A 23,331-nucleotide genomic window follows, 5' to 3' on the forward strand; every position below is an offset into this window, starting at 1 on the left:
CCAGATTAGGCACTTTTTGAGGTGACTGTCTTATTATTGGAAGACAGGATGCCCCAGTTTCTGATCTCCTTCTAAACCATTAAAGCAAACTGCAGAGCTAGGCGGAAGGCTGGACTATGACTGAGATTATTGTGAAGCTAATGAGGCCAACACTGAGTTCCATTGTATTGCTTCTTTATGATGGAAAGTAAAACAAAAATTTTTCCAGCCCAGAAAATCTTGCTCTACAGGTCAAAGGGAAAGAAAACAGTTTGATCTTTGAATAAACTTGAAAATCAGAACAAAATGTTTGGCACAGGCAATCTGCTTAAGGGCTTTAAAGATAGTTGGCATCACCCTTCCAACACAGACAGGTGGATATCAAAGTAAACCAGAATTTTTGGGGTTGGAGAGATAGTACAGCATGAGTTCTTGACTTGCATGTGGCTGATCCATATTTCATTCCTAGTATCCCGTATGGTCCCCTGAGCACTGCCAGGAATAATTCATGAGTGACACCAGGTGTGGACCCTGTCCTCTCCAAAAGACAAAAATACCTCCTAAGGTAGGAGAATGTGATTGGCATATTGGGATGACCATCAGTGGTGGCCATATGCCTTTAGTCTGAAGCAAACTTCAGATGTGTGACAAGTTTGCTTTATGAGGCTGGAAAATGAACAGGAGACTTTATCTTCCTTGATGATGGTATAAAGGGTCACTGATTCCTGAGATAGTCACTGATGAAGGAGGTATTCTTTTTTATGACTGAAACCCAACTACAAACATGTTTGAAATCATGGTACCTAAATAAAGGGATTATTACAAAAGAAAAGAGTCAATTTCTCTTAGCTGAGGGCAGTTGAGAAGAAAGAAGGAATATGTTGTAGGAATGGTGTTTTTTGGGTTTTTTTGTTTGTTTGTTTTTGGGCCACACCTGGTGTGGTGCTTACTTGGCTATGAGCTCAGAAATCACTCCTGGCTTGAGGGATCATATGGGACAAAGGGGATCAAACCCAGGTTTGTCTTGGGCAGGCACATACATGGCAAATGCCGTACTTCTGTGCTATCACTCTGATTCCTGGAGGAATGGGTTTTACATTCTAGAATAGTTTTTAAATCGGGAGCTATAGAGCACCTTGTGAGATTCCAGGATCTTATTCCAATGATGCCACTGTTGAAAATCATGTTCATGAGACTAGCGGCCAATAGGTAGAAGACACAGGAAGGAAACCAAATTGTAAGGAGACCATGTAGAAAAAGATTGAGTAACACCGTTTTAGAAGAGGGCTATTTACTCTGTATGAAGGAGCTGCCAGGAGAACCTGTTGGCTTATTTATTTAATTATTTATTTATTTGCTGCCATATTTGTCCACAGGGTCTCCATCATGGCACTCTGGAACCAGACCTCCTTATCAGACTTTATCCTTTTGGGCATATTTGAATTTTCACCACCAACCATCTTCCTTTTTGTCCTTGTCCTTTTGGCTGCTGTGACTGCTCTGATGGGCAACCTCCTCTTCCTGCTGCTGATCCAGGCTGACAGGTGTCTGCATACCCCTATGTACTTCTTCCTCAGCCAACTCTCCATCATGGACTTGACCATGATGGTCTCAGTGGTGCCCAAGATGGTAACAAATCTTCTTTCCGGTCAAAGGAGCATCTCTTGGGGAGGTTGTAGCACCCAGATCTTTCTCGTGAACATAGTTGGAGGGGCCGAGTGCTTTCTCCTGGCCGTCATGGCCTATGACCGGTATCTGGCCATATGTCACCCCCTGCGCTATCCCATGCTCATGAGCTGGAAGACCTGCTCCTTCCTAGCCTTGGCGTGCTGGTTGGCTGGGTTGTCAGACAGCGTGATTGATGTTAGTGTGGTCTTCACTTTCCCCTACTGTGCATCTCGGGAGGTGGACCACTTCTTCTGTGAGATCCCTGCATTGCTCAGACTGTCCTGTAAAGACACCTCACTCTTCCAAGATCTTCTCTATGCTTGCTGTGTGGTCATGCTGCTATTCCCCTTGGGGATCATTGTGGCTTCCTATGCCCGGGTCCTCTCAGCTGTGCTGGGGATGCCATCTACTGAGGGAAAACAGAAGGCCCTGACCACCTGCTCCTCGCATTTGACAGTTGTGGGACTCTACTATGGGGGAGCCATATTCAGCTATATGCAGAGGGCTTCTGCCAGAACACCTGTGGGAGACAGAGTCACCTCCATCTTCTACACCACCCTCACCCCTATGCTCAATCCTCTCATTTACACCCTGAGAAATAAGGAGGTCAGTAGGTCCCTGAGAAAGATGATGGCGAGATGGGGAAAGTAGGAAAGCTGGTCCTCTCAGTCCTTTGTCTCCTGGTATGTCTGGAAACTGGGCCTCTCTCAAGCTGATCTTTCTCTATTCTTGACCGTTCTGGTGGGGTCATGGCTGATAATCTGAAACCTGTGTGTTTGGGGGATGTCAGGAATATTTGCTGAAATGTGATCAGATCTATAATGAATCTTGTTCCTGGGCACCACTATTTCCATGGGAGGTAGACTACAAAAATTATTATTCAGAGTCTTCTGGGGTTTTCAGGGGAAGAATTCTAAAATTCATCTTAAAAATGAGGAAAGGAGGGCCATAGCATTTGCTTTGCACAAGGACCACCTGTTTGGTCCTGGGCATCCCCTAGAGTCCCCTGAGCACTGCTAGGAGTGATTCCTGAGTGCAGAGCCAGGAGTATCCCTTGAACACCACAGGATGTGGCTCCCTCAAAAAATAAAAAGAGATCATGGGTCAGGAATCACTTCAGGTAGGAGTCGCTAGAAAAAAAAAAAGAATGAATGAAAGGAAGAAAAGAGAGGGGGGTCAGAATGACAGTACAGTGTTAGTATGGACCCTTATGATATGTATCTTTAATTTTATAATTTATTTATGGCAGTTACTTTAAAGAGATGATTTTGCTTGTAGGTGAAAAGTTTTAAAATATGCTGCCTTGTCTGCATTTAGGATAAACTTGTCTGTTCCTGTGTGTGTGTGTGTGTGTGTGTGTGTGTGTGTGTGTGTGTGTGTATACAATTCTTGAACTTTAAGATCTTGAGTACTTTGATAGCCTAGACCCACTGGTCTGATGAGTTGGTGTAAAGAAGGCTTCCTTATTTTCCCACCCTAGATTGTCTTGGTGTGCTTAAATAAACAGACTTCTATTACAGCAGCAGGTAGGGTGCTTATCTTTCATATGATTGACTAGAGGACCCCATATGGTTCCCTGAGTCTTCCAGGAGTGATTCCCGAGTGTAGAACAGAAGGAAGCTCTGAGACAGCCACGTGTGGCCCCAAAACCAACCAATCAAGCATTAAAACGCAAAAGGAAGAAAAGAATGAGAACCAACACAGAACTTGGGAATAGAAATGTGGGACACAGAGCTGGAGTCTGATATGTGGTAGCAACTCAGCTGTGGATTTGGCTACCCTGAGCTCTCTCTTTTGGCTTCACTCTGTTTATTGTACCATAAAGGCTACCAGGAAAGTTGTTTATTTTATTTTGTTTTGTTTTTGGAGTTTTTGAGCCAAACCTGGATGTACTAAAAGTGTACCCCCTGGCTCTGCTCTCTCACATCATTCCTGGCAAGCTTGGGGGCCATATGGGGTACTGGGGATCAAACCCTGACCTGCCTTGTGCAAAACAAGTCCCTTACCATCTGTACTATCTCTCTGGTTCCAACTACCAGTAAGTCATATCAACATTTTCTGGCATTGAAATGTCATTGAAAAGTGACTTGTTACTCATTGTACATTTTTTATTGTTTTATTTGTGCCATTATTGACAATGCTCAGGGTCTATGCTTGTAAGTTCCTGAAGCTCTGGGGACTGAAATCAGGTCTTTTTGGGGGAGGGTTGGGAGTCACACCTGACTGCACTCAGGGATTATTCCTGGATCTGCACTCAGAAACCACGTCTGGCAGGCTCAGGGAATCATTTGGGATGCTGGAAATGGAACCCAGTTTACTGTATGCAAGGAAATTGCCCTATTCTCTGTACTATTGCGCTGGCCCCTGCATCTGAGTCTTTCACATGCAAATGTATGTGATCAGTTTTTTGGGCTTATAACCAGCCCCATAACTGTACATTTTTTTGTTTTTGTTTTTTTGGGTCATACTGGTGACTCTCAGGGGTTACTCCTGGCTATGTGCTCAGAAATTGCTCCTGGCTTGGGGGACCTTATAGGACGCTGGAGGACTGAACTGCGGTTTGTCCTAGGCTAGTGCTGGCAAGGCAGATACCTTACTGCTCCGCGCCACCACTCCGGGCCCTACATTTTTAAAATCTATTAGTATCAGGCTCCAGAATATATAGAAAATACAAACTTATTAGTCAAAACAAAGAACTTGGGGTTGCAGGTTAGATCTTTAACAATGATGCTACTGACAGAATGAGACTGAGGTGTGAAGACAAGTTTTGGGCAGAAACTAGATTCTTTGTTTGGAGGGGGTGCATAATGGTGATGCTCAGGTTTACTCCTGGAGGGTTTGGGGGACTATATGGAATACCATGATTGAACCTGTATGTAGAGGGGTTGAAGTACTAATACAGCTCAGATAGGGTGCTTACCTACCTGAGCCTTACCGACTGGTTGTCTTTCTCTCGGCTTGGCAGGGAGGGCACCCAGATTCTCAACTCACTGTCCTGTCTTTTCTTCTTTCCTGGATTTCTATACCTCTAACCCCTCTTCATGGAGCAGTCTGAATAACCCCTCGGGCATAGTCTTCCAAACTAAAAGCTCTTAGAGCTGGAGGCCATGAAGACACCCATGACAGGATGAGGGGGCCAAGCAGGTCTCCCCAGATAAAGACCTGCCACCCACACCCACACACCACAGAAGAAAAGCTGTGCATTGTTGATAGGTACATATTGGTTGAAGAAAAACACTGTCCCAAAAATTATTTGGCAGACTGCTCCTCTTTTACTCTTGTCTCGGGCTTCTCTGACTCTAACAGATTAACAGACTGTTTCCCAACCTCCAAATAAAATGACACTCCCAACAAGGGAGGCTACACACCTTGCTAGTTTCCAACCCAGGGCTAATAGGGTGAGAGGAGAGAAGAGGATTTGTAAGGTGGTTGGCAGGGGAGGGGAAAAGGAGGGGCTCTATATAACAGGGACTATGTACAACATAGATAGGCTTTATGTACAAGACAGACTAGACAGACTTAGAGGTATCCACCACATATGCACTCACACCACTCATATTGACAGACATTGGAGACTGATTCGTAGATTGTAGTTGAAGAACTCACCTTTATGGAATGAGTCAGAGTGCTTAAAAAATATGAGGCACATTAGGGGAAAAGGTTTTTTGGTGAGGGTAAACTTTGTTAAATAAAAGTATAAGATAAACCCTACCTGTGGTACTAGGTCTCCAACCCCTCCTCAACTTTTTTACCCATTCATCTGTCAATGGGCATTTGGGTTGTTTCTATTTCCCAGATATTGTACTTACTACTGAAGTGAGCACAGGTAAGCATATGCCTTTTTGGGTTAATATTTTTGTATTCTTAGGGTAGATGCTAAGAAATGAAATCACTGCATTGTAGGAAAAGCTCTGTTCTTACAGATAGAAAGACATTAAAGGATTTGATTGTAACAGGTGGCCATGTTCTTATCCTAAGCTTGAAAATGCACGTATTTTACTAGTTAGAAGCAATCCAATAGAGAGTTGAACATCTATTGTGTCAGTGTGGTGTCATGTGAGAGCCCCTCATGAGTATTTCTTCCCAGTTCCATCCCAATGTCATACCATAGCCACATGAAAGTAAATACACCAGGGAAATCAGAAAATACCACATATTTATACCTGGGAAGCAATTATTAAATATTTATTTATATCAGCTTCAGTCAGTTGATAGTTATTTTTCTCTTTTTCTTCCTTCCTTCCTCCTTCCCTCCCTCCCTCCCTTCTTCCTTCCTTCCTTCCTTCTTTCTTCTTTCTTTCTTTCTTTCTTTCTTTCTTTCTTTCTTTCTTTCTTTCTTTCTTTCTTTCTTTCTTTCTTTCTTTCTTTCTTTCTTTCTTTCTTTCTCTCTTTCTTTCTCTCTTTCTCTCTCTCTCTTTCTCTTTCTTTCTTTCTTTCTTTCTTTCTTTCTTTCTTTCTTTCTTTCTTTCTTTCTTTTCTTTCTTTCTTTCTTTCTTTCTTTCTTTCTTCTTCTTTCTTTCTTTCTTTCTTTCTTTCTTTCTTTCTTTCTTTCTTTCTCTCTTTCTTTCTTCTTCTTCTCTTTCTTCTGTTTTTGGATGATACTTTATGGTTCAGAACTTACTCCTGTTCTTCACTCAGGAATCAATCCTGGCAGGTTCTGGGGACCATCAGGGATGCAGAAGAATAAACCAGGTTGGCCACACGCAAGGCAAACACTTTTCCTCTTTCCCTTTTCCTTCTAGGCCCTTATTTTTGGTTTTGGAGTCACACAGGTTTACCCAGCCTAGAACAATATGTTCTCTTCTTCTTTATTAATTTATTAATATCAGTGTAGATAAACATAGTTTTGGGTTCCTCTTTTACTGAACATGTACCTGCGATTAATTACTTTGATGGAATTTAGTTGACTGGTATTCCTTCAAACTGATAGTCTTTTTTTTTTTCAGTCTAAGCTGATCTATCTATCTATCTATCTATCTATTGGTTTATTTTTTGGGGGGTCACACCCTGTGCTCAGGAGTTACTTCTGGGTCTGTGCTTGTCCTGTAATTCGTGGGTATAGAGGGGTCCCAGCCTGAAAAGAGAATGGGGAGAAAAAAGGGGGCCAAGCAACACGAGGCTTGTCAAGGCTCTGGTTTATTGATTGGTACAGGCTCTTTTTAAGCACGATTTCACAGGGGGTGGAGAGAGAGCAGGATGTAACAGCCTGCATTACAGAAATTATCTTTCGGGTAATCTTTACATGCCATCTTTACATAAGGAGCACAGGAACACCTCAAGGTTAGTGAAGTTTCAAGGATGTTACAAGCTTCCTAGAATGTATGCCTGATAGGAAACTGTGATATTTCTTTGGGCTCTGGGGATAGCCAATGCCTTAGGTTATGTACTCTGGCCACACAAGACTGGTTTGTCCTGCTGAATTCCATATTAGGGTTTGGTCTCTGACATGTGCTCAGAAGTTACTCCTGGCAGGCTCAGGGGACAATATGGGATGCCATATTTGAACTGGGGTTCATTCTGTGTTGGTCACTTGCAAGGCAAACACCTTACTGCTGTGCTATCACTCTGGCCCCTAAGCTTATCAGCTTGACCATTGAGATCTCCTACTCATTCTTTGAGCAGCTTCTTGCTTTCTGATTTAAGGCATATTAGACTTATCCTGCCTTTTTTTCTACAACTGTTAGGTTACACCTTATTTTACCTAAAACAAAGATCATCCTGGTTCCTTTGTATGTTTATTGAAAACTTGGATTTACCTCCAGAGATTGTCTTCCTTGAAAACCTGGGTGGTACTGACTTAGGATAGCCTGAGCTATCTGTCCTACTGCCATCCTCGTGGGGATGGTCTCTGTACTCAATAAAAATGGCAGTTCTAGCACACAGTTGGCACTCCATACTAGGTAGAAAACTGCCAGACTACACGTGTTTCACCCTCAGCCTGGTTTGGATTATTTCATGGATGATCCTGATTCAGACTCATTCACCTTGTGTTGGACCTACTGCATGTGGGGTGATTTTATACAACACGACCAAACCTTTAACTCAGTTTGGACACTACCTAGAGAAACATACTACCCAACATGTTAGGAAGTCAGTTCTACAACATTACTTCTGACCTGTCACATGTCAACATCAAGTTCAGGTTGTTTTCTGTCTTGTGCTTCTGAGAAAATAATAATAAATTAAAGATTCTCGTGACCCTGCCTTGAGTTCTGTTCATTTGCTAGAGAACTGCACAGTACTCAGGGAAGCAATTTGCTTACTGGATTATCTGTGAGTTATGAAAGGATATAATTTAGGAGTGCCAGATGGAAAAAATACATAGCACTAAGCTATGTGAAAAGTGTGCACAGAGCTTTTGGGATCTCTGAAATCACCATTCTTCCCAAATTGCCAGGTATTAATCAAAATGGAACCTCTACATGTCTCTGAAAGGTAGCTTTTCATGATGACATAATTGCATAGGCATGCTTAATTGGTCAAATTATTGGCCACTAAGGATAACTAAATCTTCAATAATACCCCTATTCAGTCACGGGGTGTTGGAGTAGCTGGTTTTCACTCTATTCAGGATAATTCTTCTTTGCTGGTGTTTATCACTCATGGACTGGAAGTACCTCTGGATTGGTCTCTTACCCCTACCTGTTCTCTGTCCAAGGGGGTGGTCTTTCTCTTCCCGATAAAGACCTCAGGTTGCAGGGAGAAGCTTCTTATGGCTTTGATTTCCACAACTAGTCTATCTGCCTGCTGGTCTCTTTTGCTAGTTAGTGGAAAGCTTGTGGTGGAATTTTCCTGAACCTGTTTTGAACCTTGTGTGGATTATTTCCGTGTCAATGTTTGCTTCCAGATTGATGCTCTCGAAGCCTTCAGGATTGGGGCATAAAGCGTCCTCTTGAATGGGGTATGACTGGAACCCTCTAAACACAGAGTTGATTCTCCTGGTAACCAGCCCCAATCTTAGCAGTTTTACCTAAACTTATTCCATGAACATTATCCTATTAACTCAAATAGTATCTTATTAACTCAAGAGTATTTGAATGGGTTTGTCATTAATATCAAAGAATCCTTATAATTCTTATCTTTTAGGAAATTCTAGGAGTTTTGGAGCTGCATTCCAGAATGTATGCCAAAGATCAAATGCACATTTCTTATTATAAATAAGAATATTATATCCGGGGCCCGGAGAGATAGCACAGCGGTGTTTGCCTTGCAAGCAGCCGATCCAGAACCAAAGGTGTTTGGTTCTAATCCCGGTATCCCATATGGTCCCCCGTGCCTGCCAGGAGCTATTTCTGAGCAGACAGCCAGAAGTAACCCCTGAGCAACGCTGGGTGTGGCCCAAAAACCAAAAAAAAAAAAAAAAAAAAGAATATTATATTCATTTTGTGTTGCCTTTGGCCTAGTACCACACACAGTCCACAGTTTCTCTAAGGAGAAATTTTAGTGAAAAAGAATACTAAAAATCAAGTTCTGTGTACTAGGTGTGTTGTTTTTCCCCAAGCCCTCAAAATATATGAAACTAGGAACTACATGTATAAAATTCCTTTTATTTTTTTGGCCATATCTGGCAATGCTCAGAGATTATGCTTGGCAGTATTTGGGGGATCATAGATGCCAGGGATGGGACCATCATGCAAGGCAAGTACCCTAGTTGTTGTACTATTGCTCCATACCCCCACTTCTGTTATTGTTTGTATTTCTTTCCTTTAAGAAAACTGACTCTCAGCACAGGGATTTTATTTATTATTATTACATTTTTATTGTTGAGATTCTATGATTTATAATACTGTTAATAATATTTTCAAAAACAGTAATTTCTTATGCACATACTTCCAACATCATGCCCATCATCACTGTGCTCATCTCTCTCCCTCAGGGATTCCTTAGACCCCTCTCTTTTAAGTAGTCCCCTCCCAGAGATCTGTCTATCATTCTCTATCATTCTGATAGATCTGTGTCTATCTCTATTCTTTCTTTCTTTTTTGGTATTTTGCGCCACACTTGTTTGATGCTCAGGGGTTACTCCTGGCTACGTGCTCAGAAATCGCCCCTGGCTTGGGGGGACCGTATGGGACGCGGGGGGAGGGGATCGAACTGCGGTCCTTCCTTGGCTAGCGCTTACAAGGCAGACACCTTACCTCTAGCGCCACCTCACCAGCCCCTGTTTATCTCTGTTCTAATACATTATTCTTTCTCTGTTCCTCTCTTCTGACTGACATCACTCAGCATGATGTCCTCTAGTTCCATGTTTCAGCATATTGCATGATTTTGTTCTTTTTAAGAGCTGCATAGTATTCTATCATATAAGGAAGAAGCATACCTCTTGATCTATTCATCTGTAGTTGGGCTGTTTTCATATCTTGGCTATTGTACTAAGTGCAGTCGTAGCATAGATATGTATATGTCCTTTTGAATAGGTCTTTTTGTGTTTGGGGGGATTGCTGCCAAGAGTGGTATCACTGGATTGCTTAAAACTCCTGTCCTAAAAAAAAAAAAAAAACAAGACTCCTGTCCTATGCTTGAAATTTCCTCTTTCATTTTCTTCAAGAAAATCCTGCACATCTATATAGTCAAAGATTCTCTTTATGTCTTTCTGGGATCTCAAGCTGGCTTTTGGGGGAGACCTCTCTGAGGTTGATTTATTGTGGACATGAAGATGCCAAGGTATCACTTGGTCAAGTGTCCTGGAGGCCTTTGGGCAGAGGAGGGGGGAGATCCGGGCTTGAGGCCACCAGGGAGCTCACCACAAGCCCAGGGCAGGGTCGGAGGGCTCATAGGGCTGTAACAAGAAGTCAATGTCATTTTCTTGGGGAACCTGCACCCTCCTTCCTGGCACTGAGCAGATAGTGAGCGGCTCGGCGGGCTCCCCATCCTGTGATCTGGGCCTGAAATAGGCGCAGAGCGGGCCTGAGAAAGTGCCTGTGAACGTGAAAATGTGCGAGCCATCGGTCACGTTGAAGAAGGACAGTGTCCCCACGTCACAGTCCAGCAGGAGGCCCAGGCGCCTCGGGGGCACCCGCAGGGTGAGCACCACACGGTGTGTGTCCAGCATGAAGTACTCGCAGCCATTCCACAGCCCCATCACCCAGTAGCCGTTGGCAGGGCTCAGGCGTCCACACCACCTCGGCTCCTGCCTTGCCAGGCAGGCGCCCACGAACCAGCGGCTGCGGTGGCCCACGTGGACCTCCCAGTAGTGGCGGCCCACTGAGAAGTGCTCGCGGCTCAGAGCACACTTGTGCTCCGGGAAGCGAGGGTCTGGGGCTGCCTCTTGCTCTGGCCACTCCAAGCGTGAGGAAACACGCTTGCCATCCTCAGAGACCTCCAGGCTGGCATGGGCCAAGGTCGGATCCAGGGTCACATCCACTGCACAGAGATAGTACGGGGTGGGGAGGTTAGTGGGCCCTCGTGGAGAGCAGTTTGCTTTTCCACTTTCCTGCATAGACAAAGGCCTACTGTGGTGGACATTTTGGAGGAGTCATTGGTTGAGTTCCCCTTCTTAATCTACACTAGTCCCACGCCCCACGCACCCATCACTGCACCCCAGAGCATTTGAGAATTATCAGACGATTGAATTTGTCAGGAACTGGAAGGCTCCTGATTTCCTCGGGAGCTATGTGGATGGCAGAGAGCGAGCAAGATGGCAGTTGGAGCAATAGTACAGAGGGTAGGGCACTTGCCTTGCATACTGTCAGCCTGCGTTCAACCTCAGGCCTCCCAATTCTGGCCAGGAGTGATCTCTGAGTTCAGAACCTCAAAGTAAGCCCTGAGCATCGTGGGTTTGACCCACGCCAGCAATTACAAAAAAGCAAGCAAACAAGATGGTTCCTGGGGATGGACGTGGATTCACTTCCTCCAACTCCCGATCAAGGCGGTTGAGTACTCATTCTCATCCAAGTTGGTCTTAGCCCTCAGGGAGTGTCATTTAAAAGCTGGGCCTCTGGTTTATAGCAACTTCAGTTTCTCCTTTAAAGTTTCATATGTTTTAATGAATCCCCAACATAAGCAGCAACATGTTTACATGAACTTAGAGGAGAAATATTTTCTAGTTAAGTGGAAGCAGTCTTCCTACCAGATGAAAATAAACTTAGTAAAATTCAGCAAGCTACGCATGTGTGGAGTTACTTGTACGAATGCAGGCACATATATGTGTGCATATGTGAATATGCAAGCAAGTCGTTCAGAAGCGTGTATGCGAGAGCATTTGAATGTGTGTGCAAGTCCCACACGGCTTCTAGACTTGGCTCCAACCTCAGCTCGACTCTCAGATTGTTTCCCCTCTTTTCTGGCTACTATTCTGCCAACATGAATCACAAGTGATAAAGTGCCTTGTTTTATATTACCTGCGTGTTCCCGGGCGGCTCTCCACTCTGAAGCGAAAAGAAAAGGAAATCACACACACAAACAAAAATTCGTTTGAAATGATCTATGCACATCTATGTTCTTCACTGAACTTAGTACAATAGCCAAAATATAGATAGCCAATATATAAATATACACCAGCCAAAATATCGTCTAAATACCCAACTATGGATGAAGAGATTGTAGTCTACATGCACAATGGAATACTATGATGCTCTAAGGAAGCACAAAATCACACAGTTTTCAGCAACATGGATGGAACTAGAGGATATGCTGAATGAAGTCAGCCAGGAGAAAAGGGATAGATATAGAATGACCTTTCTATAGATGGTACTTAAAGATATACTGCAAAGTTGAAACAAAGGACCCAAAGCAACATAATTGGAGAACTGATCGATATAGGTGAGTGCAGGGAGAAGAAAAGGATGGAGAGGGGTGTCGGGGCTCTTGGCAGAAGGAGGTGGGTACATTGGTGGTGAGTGTGGTGTTAGAATTACATGCAGGAAAAATAAAAAAAAAGAGAAAAAGAAGGAAGGAGAAACTTACAGAATGGAATCAATTGTTCTGAGGTGAGGGCATCTATAGATACATGAGGGATGCTTTGCTCATGTACCTAACAATTTAATTTCCACCATGACAAATTACTTGTATTTATACTGTTCTGGTACCATTAGATAAGTCTCTGGGAATTGGGGTTTGGCAAAGGAGGATGGTGTCAGTGCTGGGTTATCTTGAAGTTTGAAGATTGAAGCTGTGTTGGGAAGGACAGAATAAAACTTGTAAAAAAAGGGAATAAGGACAAGTTACTTGGATGACCTGAAAGATGGATCTAAAACTTCAATCTTGTCAGATTCAGCATTGGTTCTGTACAAAGATGGCCTCTTTCTAGAATTTTTTTCCTTTTGGGGGTTGGTTGGGGGAGTTGGTGCTGGTGCCCGGGAGCAATTGAGCTCAGGTTCTCATCGATGAAAGAACTAAATTATGACTGTTTTTTTAAATTAACACAAGCCATTATGGGCTTTTGTTTATTTGTTTGTTTGACTCTGTTTTATTTTACAACAGAGAAATAACCAAATTACAAAAGAGAAAAGCAATGGAGTTTTTCAACATTCTGTAAGCTTATAGCTGGGCCTTGCAATTGACAGACTTGTTTTGTTTTGTTTTGGGACCATAGCTGGTGATACCCAAGTATTACTGGGTATCTGACTCTACATTCAGGAGTTATGACTGGTGGTACTCAGGGAACCATATGGGATGCCAAGTATTGAATCTAGGTTGACTGTGTGGCAAAGCAAGCACTGGCTATATAATAAGAAGACATAAAGTTGCAGGTATGAAGAGTGAAACAACAATGAGCAAGAGAAACATGTGTCTGGCAATCTTTTGCATGAACTAAGACCCATGAACACAAAACTGGAATTTACATCTTGTAAAAATACATGCTAAATAAAGAGAAAAATGAAATTATTTGCTTTATGCTTGGAACATTGGAAGGAAGAATATATAGAAACATTTCCATAGAGAGTAACATGCTCAACCCCAAACTCCCAAGTCTTTGAGGGGACCACTAGGAATCAGAGTGATTCTGATGAGTAATGAAAGTTGACACTAAGGATTTACAGCATGCTTTCTTCTCAGGATGAGATAAAGAAAGTAAGACTCTCCAGACATACAGAAAGTGACTCCAAGGTTGTTTTGTTCGTTTATTTTTGGGTCACATCTAGCAATACTCAGAGCTTACTCCTGATTCTGCACTCAGGAATCACTACTGGCAGGGCTCAAAGGATCATATGAGGTGTTGGGGATTGAACGTGGGTTGGCTGTGTGCAAAGCAAGTGTCTTTCTCGCTGTACTATGGCTCTGGCTCATCCAAGGTGGTTCTTGAAATTTTTCATCCATCCATTGGTGCCTTTTCTGTTCCCTCTTCTTTTGATTCAGATTCTGTTCCTTTGTATACACACACACACACACACACACACACACACACACACACATTCTCTCTCTCCTACATTAATGCATGCTGTCTGACGCAGTGCAATCAACTAGAGTGATGTGTGGTTAGTGGTTAGAATGAGTGACTGGGATGCTGAGACATGAAGTGGACTGTAGAAGAAAAATGCATTTCACTCACCAGCTTGGCCTTCTGCCCTTCTCCACTCTGTAAAAGAAACAGAATTATTATATTTTCCTGGCTCAAACCTGCCTCAGACTTCTTTCCTCTCTCCCGTGACCCACACAGCCAGTAAGGACCCCAGGTGGGAAGCATGCCGAGTTGGGTACTAAGAAGAACGGAATACCAGATGCTACAAGGTAGATCAAAAGAAGTAATTCTAAGGGCACTCACTTACCAAGCTCTGTGTGAAGCTTCCCTGTAATGAGATGCAGAGAAATCATCAGCCTTTGAGTCAGTGGAACCCCCTTTCTAAGGCAGTTATACCACAGGGAAGAGGGTCTTGAGAGCCAAGGCATTGCTCGTTCTAATTCCTTTCTTTAAATTTTTAAAATTCTGTCACTGTGTTCATAATTATTTGTTTCAGGGCAGTAGATGTTCCAATATCAATCACCAGAGTGACCTCCCCTCCAACAATGTTCCCATTTATCCCACCCACCATTCTAGCCTGACGTCTTACAGGCACAAATTGATTGACTTCTTATCGTTTGCTACAATACAAAGCAAATGAAATGATCAAAACTTAGACCAGAGAGTCAACCGGCAATTATGGTCATATCTCTCAATAGTGTTACTAAAACCATTGCCTGAGCTCCTGTGTTTCTCTTTAGGTTCATTGAGCTTGGTGGTCTCCTACGCAGATGTGCTGTGATCCTACCGGGCCAACATTACTGTAAAATTTAAATGTGGCCACGTGGACCTGGAGCTCTAGCTGGAGCACAGTTTGGTGGCTTGGCAGTTTGATAAGGTTCAGTTGTAGAGCTGGGCTGCTTCTAGGTTGGAGGGTGTGTTGGGAGTGTCTGTGGGCTGCAGGCAGGAAGGGGAATCTGTCTGCCCCATTGAGAAAGCCAGTGTTGTCAGCCGAGATCCATCTACCTGGGAAGATTTGCAGAATCATGTTCTTTTGGAGATAAGGTTAGGCATTATGCCGCAGGAAGATCTCTCTTTTTGTCGTTGCTGTGGGATTTACATCACATAATACACATGGAACCATACAGGGTGAGAAACTGATCAGCTCAGTACCTTGTACATGGAAAGCACATGTTTTACTACTTTTCTGTATACACTGTAGAATTCTCCAATTTACCTTCTCCTTGGCAGTCTGGCAGAAGTCTATGCGTGGCCAGCAAGAAGAGCTCTTAGAACAAAAAGCATCTCCCCAAGGTTTAGGTTTGGTTTGAAGTGGGTACAGTTTATTTGTTTAAAGTCACAAGCTTTTGTGGGAATTCTCTCTCTTTCTCTCTCTCTTTTTTTTTTTTTTTTTTTGGTTTTTGGGTCACACCTGGCATCACTCAGGGGTTACTCCTGGCTCTATGCTCAGAAATCGCTCCTGGCAGGCTCAGGGGACTATATGGGGTGCCGGGATTCATACCACTGTCCTTCTGCATGCAAGGCAAACGCCCTACTACCATGTTATCTCTCTGGTCCCTTTTGTGGGAATTCTTATGTAATTAGAAACACTGAGCATAGCTTTGTGAGTAGGGTACTTGCAGGGGCAGGGACTGCAGCAGTGGTGTCTTATTTAAAGGGCTAGAAGTGTCTCATGTCAATTATTACTCTTAGTCCCAAACCAGACACCAACGCTTCCCAACTAGATATGTAGTCATTTCATTTCCCCACCGTATGTCCTCTTTAAAGGCAAATGATCCGGGCAAAGGTGACTTTATACCTCACACTGCTCAATGACTTATCATGGCTGATCTTTGGTTAGTTCTTTCTATTCTTTTTTTTTTTTTTGGAGGGGTGCCCACACCTGGTGGTGCTCAGGGCTTTATTCTGGCTCTGTGCTCAGGGGTCAATTCTGGTGGTGCTTAGGGACCAAATACAGGGCTGCGGATAGGACCTGAGCCAACTATGTGCAAGGCAAGCTGTCTCTCTGTGCTTGCTGTCTGTCTGGTCTAGTTCTTCCTTTTGTTTTCCCTTGGAGAAGTTGGCAGATGAAAGTCCAGCTCCCCCTACTTATAGTTTTGGTTTGGAATTTTACAGGGGTAGGCAGGGCAATTGCTTTGTTAAAATTTTTGTTTTTGGGTTACACCCAGCTGTGCTCAGGGGCTACTCCTGGTTCTGCATGCAGGGGTCATATGCCAGGGATGAACCTGGGTCAGCCACGTGCAAGGCAAACACCCTATCTGCTGTGCTATTGCTCTGGTCCACTGCAAGACAATTCTTGAGCTTTTTTTCTCTATCCATTGGTACCTTACCCATTTCCTCTTCCTTTGGGTCCATGATCCCCTCTTCTACATGCACACACACACACACACACACACACACCATACCACATCACACCACACCATACCACAACACGTGACACCACACCACATCACATCACCATACCATACCATACCACACCCATGATTTTACGGTTCTGATTTCACTCAGGAAGAAAGTGATCTGACTCAACTCTCACTCTGGAGCAAATGACAGGTGTGATCCTACCTGGTGAGATTCTCACTAAATAAAAAAGGCAGTCTTAGAAGAAGAACCAGAGAGAGTATGCATTTTTAATGCTGGAATTGTGATGAAATCTTACTATTTTTTTTAGGGATAGGTGATTGGCTCTATCAGAAAAACTCAGGTCAAACCTCTTTGGCAGCCGAGTTTAAATTCATTAGTAGTAGAGTGATAGTGCTATAGAAGAATTAATTTGCGATGCATCCTTTGCATCTTTCCCTCTGCAAAGGAGCCTACAATCAATGCACCCTTCTTCCCACTTACTTATGCCTGGTTACTCCACTGCAGACAGCACTTACCCAGCTCAGCTGCGAGTTTCTCTGCAGAAGAAAAGAGGAAAATGTCAATGATTGGCTACTGAAACTTGGCCTTCTTTAAACTATACAGACCGGGGTTCCCGTCTCCTAGCACTGTGGATTGATTGACTTCTAACTTCTGCTAGGCCAGGGTACTATCACTGCCCCTGGTTACCTTTGTCTTTCTCGGCCCACTTCCTCAGCTTTTCTGAAAGAAAGGAGACAGAGAAGCTGGTGAGTGAATTCCTTTCAGTTTTCAACTTCCTTTCTAGCTTCCTCCACCAGAGGATGCTGTGCCCCTGGCATTCTTTCAGGTACTCAGTACCTCACTGATGCTTACCTTGGGACCTCCGTTGCTTCTGAAAAAGGTACAGTGCAGGTGCAGTGACTAGAGCAAAAAGAAATGGCAGTGCCGCCAGCGTGCCCAGGAACGCTCTCTTCCATGAGGATACTCCGGGTAAAAATACATCTGGAAAGATTCCACCAAAGCATGGCTCAACATCAGGATCATGAAACATGAAATGACAATGAAAGAGGAGAATGGCTAATGTGACATCCTACTAACCTAGACAGGGAAAGAATCAGAAAACTTTGCAGTTCATGGGAAAGTGGGATTTTGAGTGGATATAGCAAAGCTTGACAACTATAGCATCCTATTATTCTTTTAAACAAATCTCTATCTTCTTTTACAAAAATCAATACATTTTGTACCTTTCTCTTTCATTTTTTTTCTCCCTTTGGGCCACACTCAGTGGTTCTCAGGCTTAGTCCTGGCTCTGTGTTCCTGGAGAATGGGGATTGTACTACGGTTCCAACCCCCCTTTTCTTAGAATAATAACACTAATACTTCTCATTTTCGTCTTTTATTAGTTACTATCTTTGATTAGATTTTTATTTTTTTAAATAATATTTGGGCCATACTTGGTGGTGCTCAGTACTTACTCCTGGTTCTGTGCTCAGGGAATGACTCCTGGTGGGACCCAGGAGATCATATGGGACACCAAGCATTGAATTAATATTGGCTGCATACAATTGCTCTATCCCTGTACTATCTCTTGACCTCTGACCAGAGCTTTCTTGTAAGTTTGCATAGAGATCCTGGAAACCTGGGATGTTTCTGCCAACAGAATTAAGCACTTCAAATATTGACACCAAAGGGTGAAAACAACAAAGAGCTAAGACTATTTAGAACGAGATGAAGAATTAGCCCTTAACTTTATCATGCACTCATTATCATTTATTTACACTATAAACATCACATCACTGACACTCAGCAATTTACAATTCCCATGCATGGCAGCCCTAGGAAGTGACCAAATATGGTTAGAATATGGGTAATGTTTTGATTGGAAGAAATCAACCCTCCTCTAACCCCTTCTCTGTAATCTTGTAATGTTCTACCCCTTATTAACTTACCCTGTTTTCCTATCTTTGTAATTTAGAAAATGGTCTAGAAATCATGCTACTCTTTGTTGTTATTGTTATTTTTTGTTTTGGGGCTACAGCAATGCTCAGGGTTACTTCTGGCTCTGTACTTAGGGAATCACTCCTGGTCGTGCTCGGCAGACCATATGGGGAGAATGGAAATCAAACCTGAGTAGGCATGCAACGCAACCACCTTCCCTGCTATCCTCCAGTCTCATTATGACTATTTTTTTAAGTTAGTTTTCAGTTTGATTTTCTTTTCTTTTTTTTTTTTTTTTTTTTTTTGTTTTTGTTTTTGGGTCACACCCAGCAGCACTCAGGTGTTACTCCTGGCTCTATGCTCAGAAATCGCTCCTGGCAGGCTCGGGGGACCGTATGGGATGCCGGGATTTGAACCACAGACCTTCTGCATGAAAGGCAAACGCCTTACCTCCATGCTATCTCTCCGCCCCCAAATGATTTTTTTAATTGAGACCATTGTGAATTACAAGTCTTTCAGAGTATTTCATGCATATAGTGACAGTGAGTTAGGGTCATTCCCACCACCAGTGTTGACCTCCTTTGGCCACTGTTCCCAGCATTCATCCCATACCTTCCCCCTTAGCCTCCCTATACTGCTACTGTAACAGGGGTCTATTTTGTGTATAGCTTGTTATAGTTTGGGTCTCTTGATTTTACTGCCATTATGACTATTTTTAAGTACAGAGTTCTGTGGCATTAAATACATTCACATTGTGGGCCACCATCCACACCCATCTCAAAAATCTCACCTCCCACAACTCTGTACCCATAAATTCTAACACTCACATGCTCCTCCTCAGCCTGTGGTAACCTTGAGTCTACTTTTCTTATTTATTATTTGACTACATAGCTCATGCAATAGCTGTCTTTTTTGTGTATTGCTTCTTTTAGCATATTTAAAAATTAAATTATTGTTTTGTTAGTTATTAAATTATTATCGATTTAATTAAGTATTTTTAATTTTTGTTTTGAATTTTGATTTTGTTACTGCCTTGTATGGAAGTGTGAAGCCATCAGGGATTGAGCCTGCGGCAGAGATAGTTGGCATCTGAAGAATACAGGTGGAGGTTAAATGTGAGGATGGGTCCCTGCTGCATAGACCATGAACTTCCTTTCCTTTCCAGCCTTTCCTGCCTCCTTCCTGCTTTCCACTTTGTACTTGCTGTTCCTCACCTGACCCAACCGAGTGCCCTCCCTTTAGAGATCTGTGGACTTGTATCTTCTGTAAAGGATAAGCACATTCTTAAAAGAAAGGAAAAAACCAAAAACAAAAAAAGAAATTTTCTTGGTACAAAGAGGAAGTGACACACCTTTTCTTCCATTTCCTTAGGGAAATTTCCATAGGGAAATTTGTTCATTTTTTTTCTAGTTCCTTGAGATAGATGTAAATTTTTTGGTTTTTTGGTTTTGGGTGGCCACACCAAGAGGTGCTCAGGGCTTACTCTTGGCTCTGCATTTAGGGATCACTCCTAGTAGTCTCAGACCTTATAGGGTGCTGAGTATTGAACCCAGGTTGGCTGCAAGACAAGTGCTCTACCCACTGTATTATCTCTCCGGTCCCTGTAAAACTTTTTCAAAGAAATATAAGTAAATTTGCCAGTGTTACAACCTATGAAAGGTTCTTTTTGATTTTGTTTTTCTCTAAGTAGATCAGAACCATCTCTGGACAGAAAAGTGTTAGGGATGATATGATTTTGCATATTGCCGATGCTGAGTTCAAACCCTGGCATGGCATATGGTCCCAGAGCACTTTCAGGAGTGATCCTTAGACAGAGTCAAGAATAAACACTGAGTGGGGAGAGCGGTGGCTCAAGGTGTAAGGTGTCTGCCTTGCCGGCGCTAGCCTAGGGCCGAAGGCGGTTTGATCCCTGGCGTTCCATATGGTCCCCCCAAGCCAGGAGCAATTTCTGAGTTCATAAGCCATTTGACCCATGAGCATCAAATGGGTGTGGCCACACAAAAGAGTAAACATTGAACACCCATTGGTGGGTTTGGCTTCCAAAACAAACAAAAAGAACCATCCCTTGACATGTAAAGATGAAAGAGAAAGTGTTCCTATTACTCCTGGAAGTTTAACTTCAACAATTGCTCCATTGTGTTTGAAATGTGTCCAAAGACATTAAAGCATTAATTACCCTGGGCAAGGTCTAAGACAACTGTCCATGCTCTGCTTTTACTCTTTCACCAAAAGTTAAAGATAGAATTGTATTTCAGACTTTGCCCCCTGACCCTTACTTGCAGATAATATGGAGTGCACCTCAAGAGATCAGCCACAAAAGAGTTTATTGTTCATTCTCTTCAACCCCTGCTCTGCAATTTATCCTTTGTCAAAAAACCTGTGGCCAGGGTCAGAGAGATAGTACAGTGGTGAGGGTGCTTGCCTCATGGGTTTTATCCTCAGCATCCCGTATGGTCCCCCAAGCACTGCCTAGAGTGGTTCCTGACTACAGAGACAGTAGCAACTTCTAGGCATCACTGAATGCAATGCAAAAACAAAACAGATAAAATCAACACCAACAAATAACCCATGTGTATCCTTAATCACTTTCAAAATCCCTTTTCTTGTGATGACACAGGCAAGATGGTTACTTTGAATACATGACAGTCCATCATTTTCATTTCTGGGGTAGTGCTCAGAACTTACTCCTGGCTCTGTGCTGAGATTCACTCCTGGTAGGACTTGGAGGAACATATGTGGTGTAGGCCACCACTTTTCTCTTTTTTTCTTTTTCTTTTCTTTTTTTCTTTTTTTTTTTTTTTTGATTTTTGGGCCACATCTGGTGACGCTCAGGGGTTACTCCTGGCTATGTGCTCAGAAGTCACTCCTGGCTTGGGGGACCATATGGGACAATGGGGGATCGAACCACGGTCCATCCTAGGCTAGCGCAGGCAAGGCAGGCACCTTACCTCTAGCGCCACCATGCCGGTCCCAGCCCACCATTTTTCAACCTGTTGCATAATTCTTTTTTTTTGGGGGGGGGCCATACCTGGCGGTGCTCAGGGGTTACTCCTGGCTGTCTGCTCAGAAATAGCTCCTGGCAGGCACGGGGACCATATGGGACACCGGGATTCGAACCAACCACCTTTGGTCCTGGATCGGCTGCTTGCAAGGCAAATACCGCTGTGCTATCTCTCCGGGCCCATGTTGCATAATTCTTAATGACTCTTTTTCATGTGTCTCCTGATTGGCCATCCCTTGAGTGGCACCAGAACCCAACCTATTAACTACATCTTTTCACACAGATATGAGATGCATTTATTTTTTCTTTGAATGAGTAACATGTAAAACATCAGGTGGATTTTGGGTGAACTCTGTGCTTCCAATTACTTTTCTTTAGAAAAGTATCTGTTAGAGTAGCTATTGATTTGGATGGATGTGGAAAGTGGCCCATGGTTGGAACTTTTTTTAGCTTAAAACAAATCCATAAATATAAAGGTCTTTGAGTCTAGATATGGCCTCACTTTCAACTCATTCCGCAAGTGACATCTTCCCCACCCATCAATTCGCATACACCCTTCCCTTTCTCTATGTGCCTAACACCTGTCATTATATGAAGTCCTACTCACTCTTTTGTTTGTCTGCTACCTGTCCTAGAATGTCAGCTTAAAGACAGAGGTTTGGGGTACAAACCTCTTTGTGAGACAAAGATTGAGGGGTGAAATGAAGAACATGATTCTTGTGATAGCCTCTATTAAGCAGTTTCTGAATCTAAGAGCTTGTCTGTAATATGGAATGTTGATTTTTCTGAGGGCCTCCCCAGATTTCTCTTTGGGTTGTCAGTTGTATTGTGAAATTAGTGGTTTCCAAACTGTTGACTTTTTGAGTATCAGGGTCAATCAATCCCATTCATAGCCCAACTCTATTACTAAAATGTCCTTCTGGACAATCTTTGGGACACGGAGATGGAAAATTTACCTGCAATCTGGACCACAAACTCTTTCTTCTGGTTCAGGAAGAGGTTGTGAATGGAACAGGACACATTGTTGTGGCCCCCCTTGTGAACCACCACAGAAGTTTCCAGACTGAACAGGCCTTGGGCATCTTCAACGATGGTTTCAGCTTCAGGAGGCAGGCATTGTCCCTTATGGTTCCTCCAGTTAGTCTGGGGCTTGGGATACCAACCACTGGAGCGGCACTTCAGCTGAATGCCTCCTTCTTTAAAGCCCTCAAGAGAGATATGAGGATCTGAGCCCAGTCCTGGAGAGGCAAGAGAAATGGAGATCAGAATTTGGATGTGAAATTTGTGCCACAAATTTGTACCACAAGTGCATTAGCATTTCCACTTGCCATGATTCTTAATGCTCATGTGGCTTATAGCCCCACCAACATACACACACCTTAACTAAAAAGGACAGTGTAAAGCAGCAGTGCCACATATGGGTCATATGATAAACTCTATCTATATAGAATATTTTTATTAATATCTTTACTAAAACACCTTGATTACAAATACGATTGTAGTTGGGTTTCAGTATGTATGTAAAGAATACTCCCTTCACCAGTGCAACATTCCATCACCAATGTCACAAATCTCCCTCTTCCCTAACCCCAACCTGTACTCTAGACAGGCTATCTACTTCCCTCATTCATTCATATTGCTATGATATTTCTCAGTGTAGTTATTTCTCTAACTGCACTCACCACTCTTTGTGGTGAGCTTCATGAAGAATATTTGGAAATATTCGGGTTCAATTGGCTGGAAGACTGCCTGGGAGTTAGTTACATTCTACAAGTATAGTCCCCTGAAATGAAGATTAATCATCCCTATTTGGGAGGCATATAATTTTTGTATGATTTTATTGGGAGAAATCCACATTTTAATAATTCCAGTGGTGATTTGAAAAGAAATGATAGGGCTGGAGTGGCGGCACAGTGGTAGGGTGCTTGCCTTGCACACAGCTGACCTAGGACAGACTGCAATTTCATCTCCTGGCATCCCATATGATCGCCCAAGCCAGGAG

The 23,331-nt window shown here is 43.1% G+C and overlaps 2 protein-coding genes across 2 annotated transcripts in view; one reads left to right on the forward strand and one right to left on the reverse strand.

Annotated features, from left to right (window-relative positions):
* The first annotated feature begins 1,365 nt into the window (after nucleotides 1–1,365).
* LOC126016402 (olfactory receptor 2M3-like) lies at nucleotides 1,366–2,412 on the forward strand. The gene is given in 1 exon segment (XM_049778976.1): nucleotides 1,366–2,412. A coding segment is annotated over 1 exon segment (1,047 nt).
* A 7,975-nt stretch (nucleotides 2,413–10,387) lies between these two features.
* BTNL9 (butyrophilin like 9) overlaps nucleotides 10,388–23,331 on the reverse strand; it is a 20,970-nt gene continuing 8,026 nt past the window's right edge. The window contains exons 3-10 of the mRNA XM_049778977.1: nucleotides 22,286–22,567; nucleotides 17,264–17,392; nucleotides 17,099–17,131; nucleotides 16,927–16,947; nucleotides 14,355–14,375; nucleotides 14,138–14,164; nucleotides 11,988–12,014; nucleotides 10,388–11,010 (exon numbers count right to left, since the gene is read on the reverse strand). Coding sequence (XP_049634934.1) covers nucleotides 10,388–11,010; nucleotides 11,988–12,014; nucleotides 14,138–14,164; nucleotides 14,355–14,375; nucleotides 16,927–16,947; nucleotides 17,099–17,131; nucleotides 17,264–17,392; nucleotides 22,286–22,567 — 1,163 coding nt within the window. The remainder of the gene's footprint in view (nucleotides 11,011–11,987; nucleotides 12,015–14,137; nucleotides 14,165–14,354; nucleotides 14,376–16,926; nucleotides 16,948–17,098; nucleotides 17,132–17,263; nucleotides 17,393–22,285; nucleotides 22,568–23,331) is intronic.

The sequence above is a fragment of the Suncus etruscus genome, chromosome 8 (genome assembly GCF_024139225.1).
Source record: "Suncus etruscus isolate mSunEtr1 chromosome 8, mSunEtr1.pri.cur, whole genome shotgun sequence".
Classification (NCBI taxonomy): Eukaryota; Metazoa; Chordata; class Mammalia; order Eulipotyphla; family Soricidae; genus Suncus; species Suncus etruscus.